Source organism: Clarias gariepinus, chromosome 21, assembly GCF_024256425.1.
Source record: "Clarias gariepinus isolate MV-2021 ecotype Netherlands chromosome 21, CGAR_prim_01v2, whole genome shotgun sequence".
Lineage (NCBI taxonomy): Eukaryota > Metazoa > Chordata > Actinopteri > Siluriformes > Clariidae > Clarias > Clarias gariepinus.
The window spans coordinates 10,689,140-10,701,993 of NC_071120.1; the positions used below are offsets into that span (position 1 = coordinate 10,689,140).

General features: G+C 36.4%; 1 protein-coding gene across 1 annotated transcript; it reads right to left on the reverse strand.

Moving 5' to 3' along the window:
• Window positions 1-4,610: 4,610 nt before the first annotated feature.
• On the reverse strand, window positions 4,611-8,032 carry LOC128509349 (chemerin-like receptor 1). Its single transcript, XM_053481048.1, has 2 exons — window positions 7,963-8,032; window positions 4,611-6,872 (listed from the first exon to the last, which is right to left on the reverse strand). The coding sequence occupies exon 2, from the start codon at window positions 6,860-6,862 to the stop codon at window positions 5,918-5,920; it is 945 nt and encodes a 314-aa protein (XP_053337023.1). The 5' UTR covers window positions 6,863-6,872; window positions 7,963-8,032; the 3' UTR covers window positions 4,611-5,917.
• Between the last annotated feature and the right edge of the window lie 4,822 nt (window positions 8,033-12,854).

The window sequence follows — 12,854 nt, forward strand, 5'->3', positions numbered from 1 at the left end:
TGGACATCATCTTACGCCGCCACTGGAGGAGCTACAAAACCCTAACCCTAAGTGTCACTTGCAGCTGACCGAGGCACAGTAACCCGGGTACAATGTTGGACGTGGGCTACTGAAACCTTAAAAAAAGAAAAGGGAGGCTGTCCGATCGTACCCATGAACCACCACAAAATAAACAGGCACATGTCCATCATGATATTATGATAATAATATGTTACTATTATAAATATTATATTCATAAAACATGCATCATGCTATTTTTCTACTTTTCCTGAAGTGTGTATACATTTTTGGCTGACTTTGATATTATTATAATGAGTTAAAACATATTCAGTGCCATATTGTTAAACTGACATAAATTTTATGTGATGTGGTCTTTTGTGCACTAATAAGCAGACCAGTAGAATTTATTATGACATTACAGTGTGCTTGATGCAAATCCATGGGCAGATTCAACACCATCAAATTTGAATTTTGAGCACAGAAAGATATTTTGAATTGCAGAACTGCAACCCCAAGCTGTATACAGAAGCAGGAAATACTGTAGACAGCTCTCTCAGGGAATGTTGGATAAGATTACAGTCTCTGCAGAATTATATAAGTTAGACCCAGCTGTCACAATGTGTTACTGTCATGGTTGGGATAATGAGATCTTTGTTTAATAATTCTCTTTATTTCTGCTTCCATACTGTATTTAAAACTACATTATAATAATATAATATAAATGCTAAAAAGCACTTAATTAAATCTAAAAGTAAGTGCCCACAAATTGGAAAATATTTGACTCAAGTTACCTGTTAGGCAATTCATTAGCACAGAATAAATCAATTCAATCCTTTTGTTTTAAGCGATAATAAAACATGAATAGACATGAGAGAAAGGAAATGTATGTACAGTACAAAGAAAAAGCAAGATAGGACCAGATTAGAGGGAATTACATTAGGCGGTAAGTTATGTAAGTGAAATATGAGTGCCTTAAACACAAGCACATGAAAATACAAAGGCTTTGGTTTAAGGGGCTGTTATACTGGCTTTTAACAGTGAAGGACTGATTGTTTGTATGGCAGTAACAGGAGACACGGAAACAGGAACCATCATGGAATTATTAATGACTAGACTATATATTTGCAGATACAGTGGCAAGAATAGTATGCGAACCCTTTGGAATTTAAAGGTTTTCTGCCTTAGTTTGGTCATCAAAGAAATCTGATCTTTCATGACTTTATTGAACACACTCATCTAATATTTAAAATAATAATGAAAAAGGGATTGGCTTTCAACAATCTTCATAGTCACAAAGCAGCTTTACGTAATCAAAAGAAAGTTATGGGAATGTGTATGAAATGGGAGAAAATGTGTATAAATCAAAATGATCAGATTGTTCCTAATGAGCAAGCCGAGGGTAACGGTGGCAAGGACAAACTACCTGAGATGGCAGTAGGAAAAAAAACTCTCAAGGTTTTTTCCTACTGCTATTTCAGGGAGTTTTAAACAAGGAATCCAGCTTCACCGGGTGATAACGGATAGCAGGATGTTTACATTCATTCTGTGTGTTAGGCAGCTGGAGGTTCAATGGAACAAGTGATGCCACAGGTAATATGGAGTCCAGTTTTTTTATTGGAGGCTCAGGTAGAATGTAGAAAATTACGGTTCAAACTATGAAACGACTGCAGTCCCAAGTACTCAGAGAAAAGATTTCTGCATCAGCCAGTGCGTTAGGCATGCTGCAGGGAGGCATGAGGACTGCTGATGTGGCTAGGGCAATAAATTGCTGATCATCCTCGCAGTGGAAGACCACGTGTAACAACACCTTAAACCATCGCTTAAACTAAATTTAAGCAATGTCGTAAGGACATGTTGGCCAAAATTTCTGCTAAAAAATATGAGAGAGTAGTAAATATCTAAAAAGAACATTTTCGTCAAGTTCTTGTTGCGGAGGATGGTTCTATATGTCAATGAATTATATGGTTGTTTAAGTTTTGTTTTAAATTTCGGTAAATTTTATTACAGACAATGTTAGGTTTAAAAGAAGAAGAAGTGTGCCTAAGATTTTTGAGCTTAGAGAGGTATAAGAATAATAAGAGGTATTTCGTTTCTGCCGCACTTTGATAATTTCTCGGCCCAATCAACCGTGAGAGACAAACACACACACGCAGGCATGATGTCTGAAGATCTCTGTTTACTGTCGGCAAAGAGAGCACATTTAAACGCTGCATGCCGAACATCAAAAGAACCAGTCATTACCACGTCAGTCATAGAGAGACCCACTGTGTTACACTGCAGATGTGTAGAAAAGCATGGGAAACAGGATATAACTCAGATTTCTTTTCTGTAATGAATATCAAGAGGTGGATTTCTGACAATCTTTAAAGAAGGGTAAATGAAAGATGTGAATGTAGTGCAGTTAAAAAAATAAGAACATAACAGTTCACACATTGTTTAAAGACCGCTTAAAGTTAAGTGTCAGAACATGTTCAAAGGGTCTAATATCAGTGAAGTAGATCTGTTTATCCAATTTAATTCAATCTGGAGCAGTTAGTTGACTATTCTAAAGGTAAATAAGTACAGACATAAAAGAGACTTATATCTACAATAAGAAACAATATCTACAGGGCTGTCCACCACCTCCATGTATATATTCCTCGCATTTTGGCTACCTAGTACCTACTACAAAAAATTTTAAACATTACATTAAATAATTGCGTATGTATGTATGTATATAATGTATATATACAGTAAAACCTTGGATTGCAAGTAACGTGGTTTGCGAGTGTTCGGCAAGACGAGCGGAGATTTTTAATAAATTTTGACTTGGAAAACAAACAAGTCTTGGTTTACAAGTACAGAGTATCATGTATTACGCATACGCTTCTTGTTTTGACGTCAAACGTCACATTATCACAACTGAGCCAGCGGTTTTTCTCTCTCTTGCGCTGTGGAATTGTGGGTAATCGCCTCCCAGCTGGGTCTTAGTGCGCGTCTCTTACTGGTATAATCAACATCCGTGTACGCGTGGACTGGTTACTATAATACTGCGCCCACGTGTGTGTGAAAAACATATTTTGTTTTGTGTCTGCACGCGTCTGTCTGTACAGCGTGTGTATAAAGCAAAAGCTTATATATATAATATATATATATATATATATATATATATATATATATATATATATAATCCATTCCTGAAGTGTGCTCGTATATTAAAACACTTGTAAATTAAAGCGAATTCAATTACAAAATAATTTTATACTCAAATTATTAGTTCCACTACCCAAAAAATAAATACATAAAAAGTAATTAATAAAAATTATAAACTAAAAATAAAACAAATTAACATGCGACCTCAACTTAACCTTTTAAAAAAGTAAAAATAAATCCCTAACAGATAAGTGTTTCCATTAGTGTTAAATGATATGTTTGTTTGTTCACGCATGCGCTGTGTGTGTGTGTGTGTGTGTGTGTGTGTGTGTGTGTGTGTGTGTGTGTGTGTTCGCACATGCGCTGTATATGTGTGCGTATGTCTGGTTTATCGGGAAAATAAACAAGAAACCTGACACTCGAGTGTGCGCATAGTAACATAATCACTGCTGTAAAGTAAAGCTAAAACAAATTAACAGGAAAAATTGTGACTGTGCAAAATCAAAATGTTGAAATCAACGCCAGGAGACAAAACTTATAGATGCCTGACTCAGCAACATAAAGATAGCCTAATCAGAGATCAAGCTTTGTATATGTGCGTACAGCTTTGACACATCTGGCAGAGATTTAAAAATTTTAATTTTCCACTGTTTAAGGCTGTAAAATATACAGAACTCACTATATTGTATGGTCTACTTTGCATCTCTCTTTGTGTCATAAATAGTGACATCACAGGCTTTCCTATCTTAAAGTAAAAGGAGGGAGCTTCATAAATAACTTTTATATCCTACTCTAAAGTAGGACTATTTTTAGTCTTAAATTTGCTTTGAGCATGAATTCTAAGAATGATTCTGAAGACACATAACAAATATAGGCCCAAGACTACACTTTCTTTTTATTCAATAATATGTCTCTTTAAATGAATATAGACAACATGCTGAAAAAATGGTTTCTGTTTTATTTGGAGCTGTTTAACCACACTTTTCCCCAACTTAAGTTGGTGAATGCCAAAATCTACAGACAAATAGTTACTGGAAAAGGCAAACAGACAAGCATTAATCATAATGAGATTATTGCTATAAGCAGACAATTCTACCCAGCCTAACTGATACTATGAGGAAATATAAAAGTTTTAGAAGCATGTGGTCGATCTGCAAAGGAAGCAGAAATGCCATGCATTTGAAAAAAAGACCTACGAGGTTATGTTTCGGGTACTTTACATTTCTTTAAAAACTTTAAATCATGCACACTGTTACTATACTGTTAAAATGCATGTCTGTTATGTTTGTGACTTAAAGGGCATCATTTTTCAATACCTTAGAATAAGAGTTTTGGGGAATAATAATTACTAGTGATAGGAATCTGTAGCTATTCCATAATCGATCATCAGTTTAAGTAAACAATCAATGATCGATTGATAATAGAATTAGCTGCATATTATATTATATAAATATTATATACTCAAGTAAAAAAAAGTCCTCCATTTACATTTCTATTTGTGTACCTTTAAATGTACTTATGTTTCATGAGTACTAAGCTTTCTGCAAATCTCAACTTCAAACACTGTCTACAGTATATTGTCAAAATCTTATCAGATATGTACAAATATTTGTTAAGGGATGTAATGGAGTAAAAGTTAAAAGTAACCACTAATAAAACTACTTAAATACAGTATAAAAGTAAACGTACTTAGTCAACCCTTACCTCTGCTTAGGCATAGGCCTTAAAAATGGTTTATATAATGTGTAGGTATTTATTCTTTCATCTTTAATACCGCTTATACTGTTATGGGGGTCTGGAGCCTATCCCGGCAAACCCATCAACCCATCAATCCTGGAGGTGTGAGACCACAGTGCTAACCCCTAAGCTACCGTCCCATCATCTGTGTGTGTTCTCGTGTCAAAAATACAAAATGTTAAGATTCTCTGTTTATTACCAGTTAACTAATTTATTTGGTTCACATAGCAAGAACATTCACATAGAAACATGGATGCTCTATAAATGCCTTACTAAAAATGTACCTACTGTATATGAAAACGTAAAAAATGAAAACGTGCAAAATGATACATGATTATATTATGTTTTCTTTCATGTCTTACATGTTTATCATGCTAAATGTTGGTCACGCTAGACCAAAGTGGTAGTCATGATCAAGTTATGAATCGCAGTGCTGTACAACTGTACAAAATGCCATGTGCAATGCTGGCTTTAAATATAACGCAGTCAAAGATTTCTAATATATAATTTATAATAGCGTCACATACAACATTTAAAGACGGTAGGATTTGCTAAGCATCCTGAAGTATATGCCACAATTTACTGTTATGTTTGTTACACTTTCTTCTTTTACATTTTCATGTAAAACCCAGAAGACTTTTCCTCTCTTTCACTTTGTTGTTTTTTTTAATTATGTTTAGAAATATTAAATCGCTTTGTTCTCAATAATGCAGACATGATAAACATTAACAAAATTTGTTCCACTAAAAAAAAACATGGTGTCTCTGACTTTTGCACAGTACTGTAAATGTTAAACATACTGCATTATAATATTAATACTAATAGATCAAATAAGAGACTTACTGTATATATATATATGTATGAGGATTGTTGTACAATGCACGAATATTCAAAAATATAAAACAACAGATAACTGATGGCATATAGTGTCAAAGGACCTATTGATAGATAGATAGATAGATAGATAGATAGATAGATAGATAGATAGATAGATAGATAGATAGATTGATTGATTGATTATTGATCCCAAAGAAAATTCTGAGAGCCGTTAAATATAACCGTTGGTTGATTGGTCTGATTGTTGTGCTTGTTTCATCCACTGCATTTTCATGTCAGGATTCACCAAAATATAGATGACCGGATTAACACAGCAGTGAGCCGCAGCCAGCACAGTTGTTACAGGTAAACCATATGAGGAAGCATCAAAATTTTCTAGAACGACTTGTAGGAACGCAGTGATTAACAGAGGAGTCCAGCACACAATGTAAGCAACGTTTATCAAACACATGATTCGCTTCAAGTTTTTGTCCATGATATATCGCTGACAGGAACGGCTGATACCAATCAGAAATACAGGAACCAAAATCCCAAGAAGAAGTCTATAACAAACTACCATAGTTAGCTTTGTCTTGCCATATTGTGTTGTTTCCTCATCCATAAAATCATAATCATCGATGCACTGCTCCCCAAGGACTGTGTATCGAAGCTCTCTGGAGAACAAAGACGGGAAGCTTAGAACTGCTGCAAATGTCCAGGTACTCAAAATCATGATCAGGACTACTGATGAATGTTTAAATATAATGCAATGCCTTCCTTGGCATTTGTAAGTGAGTTTCCATACAGTCAGTATACCTGCTGTGGAGAACAGGCTGGCATAAAATACATAAGACGAGAGTTTGCACAGAGCTGTTCCATAGTGCCAGTTGAAGTGAAACCAGCTGTAGAGGATCTGAAATGGCAGGAATGCTGAACAGATCAAGTGAGTCACGGCTAATGCCAGGACGCATTTTGCAGTATCAGAGATGTGGTTGTTACAGATCCCTGCTATAATGACTAAAAGGTTGAGAACCAGACCAAGGGTGCAGATGATGATATATCCAGTGATGTATAGCATTCTGATTGTATTTAGATATGTCATCTCTTTGTTTAGTCTTGAGGATAGAGGAACGTTGTATGGAGTATTGCAGTCATAGTCTGTCATATTGTCGGACATCTTGGCATAACTAGTAAAGTAAAGTGAAAAGAAGAGGTATTAAAAATACTATCTAACTTGTATCTTATTTAATCTCATTTATACAATATCATACCATGTTGAATATTAAAACAGACTTACTTATTGAATCCCCTTTTAAATATTATATTTTTGCATAGCCCTTATAATCATACAGTACGCATTATATAAGTATGCATTAAAACACTAAAAAAACGAATATATACTGAACAAAAATATAAACGCAACACTTTTGTTTTTGCTCCCATTTTTTATGAGATAAACTCAAAGATCTGAAACATTTTCTACATACACAAAATAACCATATCTTTCAAATATTGTTCACAAATCTGTCAAAATCTGTGATAGTGAGCACTTCTCCTTTGCCGAGATAATCCATCCCACCTCACAGGTGTGCCACATCAAGATGCTGATTAGACAGCATGATTATTGCACAGGTGTACCTTATACTGGCCACCTGTAAAAGGCCACTTTGAAAGGTTCAGTTAAATCGCACAGCACAATGCCACAGATGTCGCAAGTTTTGAGGGAGCGTGCAATTGGCATGCTGACAGCAGGAATGTCCACCAGAGCTGTTGCTCGTGAATTGAATGTTCATTTCTCTACCATAAGACGTCTCCAAAAGTGTTTCAGAGAATATGGCAGTACATCCAACCAGCCTCACAACCGCAGACCACGTGTAACCACACCAGCCCAGGACCTCCACATCCAGCAGGTTCACCTTCATGATCGTCTGAGACCAGCCACTCGGACAGCTGCTGAAACAATCGGATTGCATAACCAAAGAATTTCTGCACAAACTGTCAGAAACAGTCTCAGGGAAGCTCAACTACATGCTCGTCGTCCTGATTGGGGTCTCGACTTGACTCCGGTTCTTCATCGTAACGGATTTTGACAGATTTGTGAACAATGTTTGAGAGATATGGTTATTTTGTTTATGTAGAAAATGGAAGCAAAAACAAAAGTGTTGCGTTTATATTTTTGTTCAGAATAGTTTTGCACATCTTATTGTAGCTTTAAAAAAAGCACTAATTTTCTAAAAGTTTTGTAATGCAATGCAAAGTAAATTTGGTCGTCCTTACCTTAGACAAATAGCAGGAATCGTAATTAGGCTGAGTCTCTAAAACAGACTGTTACAAGGTTGCACAGTTGTGGGAAGGGGAGTGAAGCTTTTTCACTCCCTCAAAGAAATTTGAACCAATAGATCTGGAAACCATTCTAAACAGTGTTTTGACTGAGCTAAACCACATTCTATGTACACTCACAGTGTAGAAAAACTAGAAAGGTCTGCATCACATAAAGTAAGATATGACATACAGTAAGAGAAACAGGTTTAAAACTGTGAGATATTTTGTTTATCTACATTTATTTTAGGTATATTTACTTCTTATTGTTTAATCTAGATCTTTGATTAAACAAACAAATGTTTTTTCACTCACAGTATGGCAAAGTTTCCACCATATGAAATTTAACTCCAAATTTAAATTCTAAAAACATTAGTATTAAACCTTTTAATGAGTCCAGACGGACCCTGGGTGCAATCAGGGTAAAAATGAAAGGCTTGGTTGCTTGTACAGTGGTGACTATCCACCTATACATACACTAGTGGTTCAAGCCTTTGCATGCAGACTTATGATCTGGTGTTGCTTCAGTTGGTCAACTCTAAGCTCAGCAACATTATGTGGCAATAAAATTAAGTAAACTGATTGTACTGAATGCCCACGTTATCACATCAGTAGAGTATTTCTTTCCTGATGGCACATGCATATTCCAGGACTGATTTTTGGGTCTGAGAGCATGAGAAATCATTTTCACACATGAAGTGGCCATGATTTTTTGTGCTGAAGATGATTGAATGAAATCTCAATGTGTGCCAGGCAGTGCACTTATTGGAAATTAGACTGAATATAAATATGGATTTTACTGCTTTTCATCTCTCTTCCTTTCTTATCTCTTGTTCCTACATGTATGCTGTGTTTTTAATTTTGATGCTTTCAATGTATTCCCATACCAACTGTTATAATTGTATTCTGAGGATTTTTTTGAGAGTGCTCTGAATTATGCAAGAAATTGGTTAGTTTCTGTGTAAATTCAAATGATTTAATGTTTAAAAAAAAAAACATGGACTTTATGTATTTGTATAGTGAAAACAAATAAACTGCCTTTGCCTAAAAGACAGAGGTTAAGCTATATTTTTTAAATAATAATACAACATTTTTCTAGCAATTTTACCCAAATGTAGCATACTGTATGGAATGCAGCATATAGGGATCATGTCACAACTTCCGCTCTTTGACATTTGCTTTCCCATGCTGTCATGCTCCTTTTGTCCCACGCCTTCCAAACCACCCATCCGCACATCTGAGACTCATTTATAGCAGATTTTTTTTCCAGCATTTTACGGAAGCTCAGCATGCATCTTGTTCCTGAATTATTCTTTGCGCTCTTGATAAAATTTTCTTGCATTCATCACAAACAGTTTTTTTGTTCTCAAGTTTGCTTTTGTTTCACATTTCCCTTTTCATCTTACAATTTGGATTTGGCATTACACAAACGGATTTCACGCAGACCGAATTCACGGCACTGATTGCATGTTTCTGCTTTCTCGCTTTCACTTTTCTGACCATAGCCTTGTCTCACGTCTTCTGGAAAAAGGCTCCCACTTGCATCTTATCTGTCTATATCCTCTCCAGTTTCACTCGCTCAATGGGAGCCATGCCTTTCTGCACCACCTACTGTACTTTCACATTTTTTTCAGGTGCTGCTCCTTCTCTCAGTGTTCTTTAATCTTTGAACTACAGGCCTGCACCTTCTCTTTACAATGCTGCAAGGTGGTGTATGTCATAACGCTTCTTAAGGAAGGGCTCAGGAGTAAAGCACCGGGGGATTTCTCCAGGATGATGAGGGGAGTTTCTGTTCACTTTTGGTTTTATTGGGACAAAGAAGCCAAGAGAGCCATCACTGACCTCAAGAGAAGATTTCTATCAGCCCCCATTCTCACCATCCCAATCCGTCCAGTTAATTCAGGAAAGAAGGAGACAGCGACCCGCCTGGTGTTTTACACACTTTTTAAATGTGACATGTGAATGTCCCATTAGGGCACCATGTAACTTTTACTTTAAAATCATCTTGATTTTACTGTATCTTGTCTTGGGGCATTGGTGGCTTAGTGATGTTTCTAGCCTGCAATGTGCAAAGCCTGGGCTCAATTCCCACCCCAACCTCTGGATGCAGTGCCGGCCTAAGACCAGATAAAATGGGTTGATTGCATCAGCAAGGACATCTAGTAAAACTAACTTCGTCATCTTCATTCCATTTTCTTTTAATTTTGTAAAGCTGCTTTGAGACAATGACCATTGTTAAAAGCGCTATATAAATGAAATTTAATTGAACCTAATTGAACTAACAACATCCTTTAAGATTGATTAGTTTAATCAGTTTAAACAGGAGTGGAGCACCGAAGGATTTCTCCAGGAAGATGAGGAGGGTTTTTGTTCACTCCTGTCATGACCGGAAGGTGGAGAAAAAACTACACAGTTGTAGGTTTAGCCTAAATAGTTGGCCTAGAGTTCTGGACACTGGCACTTTCGAGCAGTTAAAACAATCTAGCCTTGTCAGATGTTTAAATTTGAAGATTGTTTGAAGCAGCCAAAGATAAGCTAGTCTACCAGGAACTACCCACATCGCTCAACAAGCTCATACACCTGGCAGGTCTGGTGGACACATGCCTCGGTCTCTGAAGATTGATCAGAAACTAACTACCAATAAGAACTCATCGACTCCTCCTTCAAGACAGAATGAGCAGGAGGTACCAATCCAGTTGGACAGGACCAACATTTTGTCAGAGGAGAGAAGATGCTGCTGGCTTGAAGGGGTCTGTTTCTATTGCGATAATTTTGGTCACATTACATTTACAGTATATTTACATTTAAGCATTTGGCAGAAGCTCTTATCCAGAGCAACTTACAAAAAGTTCCTTACACTAGTTTAGTAGGTTACTAAGCCCCCTCAGTAAAACACTGACTGAGATTAATCCAAAAGGAAGACCCCAGCAGACTTGGGAGCACTAGAGGCAAGACGCCAGAAAGGCTCCCAGAGAAACACAGCCTACTTCCGTATTTCTTGTCTATAAATGGCAGACACACCTGGTCCAGGGTCTAATTTATTCAGACTTTTAAAATCACATTTCTACGTGTGGAGCTTACTCTTAAGCCTATCTATCCTATCGTCTATCACCCATCGAAACCCCTTCATTAGGCCTGAGAGATGCAGGCAATCACTCCATGGAGATTTCCTTCTTCAGCATGGTACAGTTTTGTAAGGATGAACAGGCTCCAATCAATCGATCACATTCCAGAACGCCTCTTCCAGCAGTTTGTTCACGTTTAAAGGTAACCAGCTTGCCCATGCTTTCGCTGCTCGTGCTTCGGCCCTTGCGTGCGCTATGCCTCCCCTGCTGGCGCCATCTAAAAGGGCCATTTTATTAATTAATGCCTCAAAAACAGGAGGCCATAAACAAGTATATTACTGAGTCCTTAGCAGCAGGAATCTTTTGTCTTTCCACACCTCAGACGGGGTGAGGTTCTTTTTGCCAAAAAAAGAGATTGATCTCTATGCTTTATATCAATTACCGAGGGCTAAATGAGTAACAATAAAGAACTGGTATCCCGTTCCTCTAATGGCCATGGTGTTTAAGCTTCTCCAGAGAGCCAGAATACTTGTAAGGTTGGACTCGTGCAATGCATGCCATCTTGTCTGAATTCAGGAAGGTGTTAAATGGAAAAACGCTTTCAACCGAACATTACTAGTGGCAGATTGGCTTCGTTTTACAAATGCTCCTTTATGTTCGTGGATCAGATAAGATTATTGGCATAGTGCCAATCAGGCTTGGTGAGGAACTCTGGAATTCTGGAATGTGATTGATTGATTGCTCTCATTTGGGATCTCTGTTCATCCCTACAATAGACAGATCCAACTATTAAAATGTTACATAATGTCTTACTGAGTTATTGCTGTTAGTGGAAATAATGTGTTCTTTGTTTTATGTACTGTGTTAAAGATTTCTTCCTCAGACATCATGCCCAGTGAGATGTTGTGGTAGGCTCTTAAGAAAGCTGTGTCTAAACTTATGCCTTCAAACTTCAATCAATTTAAACAATGTTGTAAAGAAGAGTTCTGATAAATGATATTGGAGACGGGTGTCCTTAATTTTTCCCACCTGGTTTCAGGATGTTCTTTTAAGTTGAAGAAAATGACTACATATTGAAATCTGTTGTGTTTTTATTGTTTTTTGTTTGTGTATAAAAAATGTTGTGGAATGAACAGTTGATATTTCTACCCTATATAAAATATAATTATATATATATATATATATATATATATATATATAAGTTATAAGGACTGTTTAATTTCTTTTTCACAGGGCTATATTTATTTATGCATTCATGAAGTTATAGAATGTGTCCTTTTTTTTTTTTTACAAACCCCTGGATGCCAGGACATCTGGAAAAGACTTTTTGGATATTTTTATCACATCACAAAACAGAGTAAAAGCCAAGGCAAGGACAGAGTAATTGAGTTGATGTGTCGTTCACAACAGTAACTTATTTGGATGTTGTTTTTGAACTAAGGCTTACAAGGTCTTTAGACAATTATATTTAATTGCATTATAGTTAATTGATTGGTCCACCTGCTGATGCAAGATTATACAAAGGGTTTTGTTATTGTCGTTGCTGTTGTTGTTGAGGTTGTGCAAGCTCAATTTTGATGATGGTGCCAAATAATCACATTACTGAGGTGGCTATAGATACATATTGCCCCAACAGATATAATACCAACTACTGGATTTACAATTATTATAATTCCTAAATATGCATGTTGTCAATATATTTAGGGTTAATGTTGTTTTTGTGTGACAATCCAAGTATGCTTATGGGTTGGATTAGGAATTTAACTTTAAATTGTTTGTGGTCTT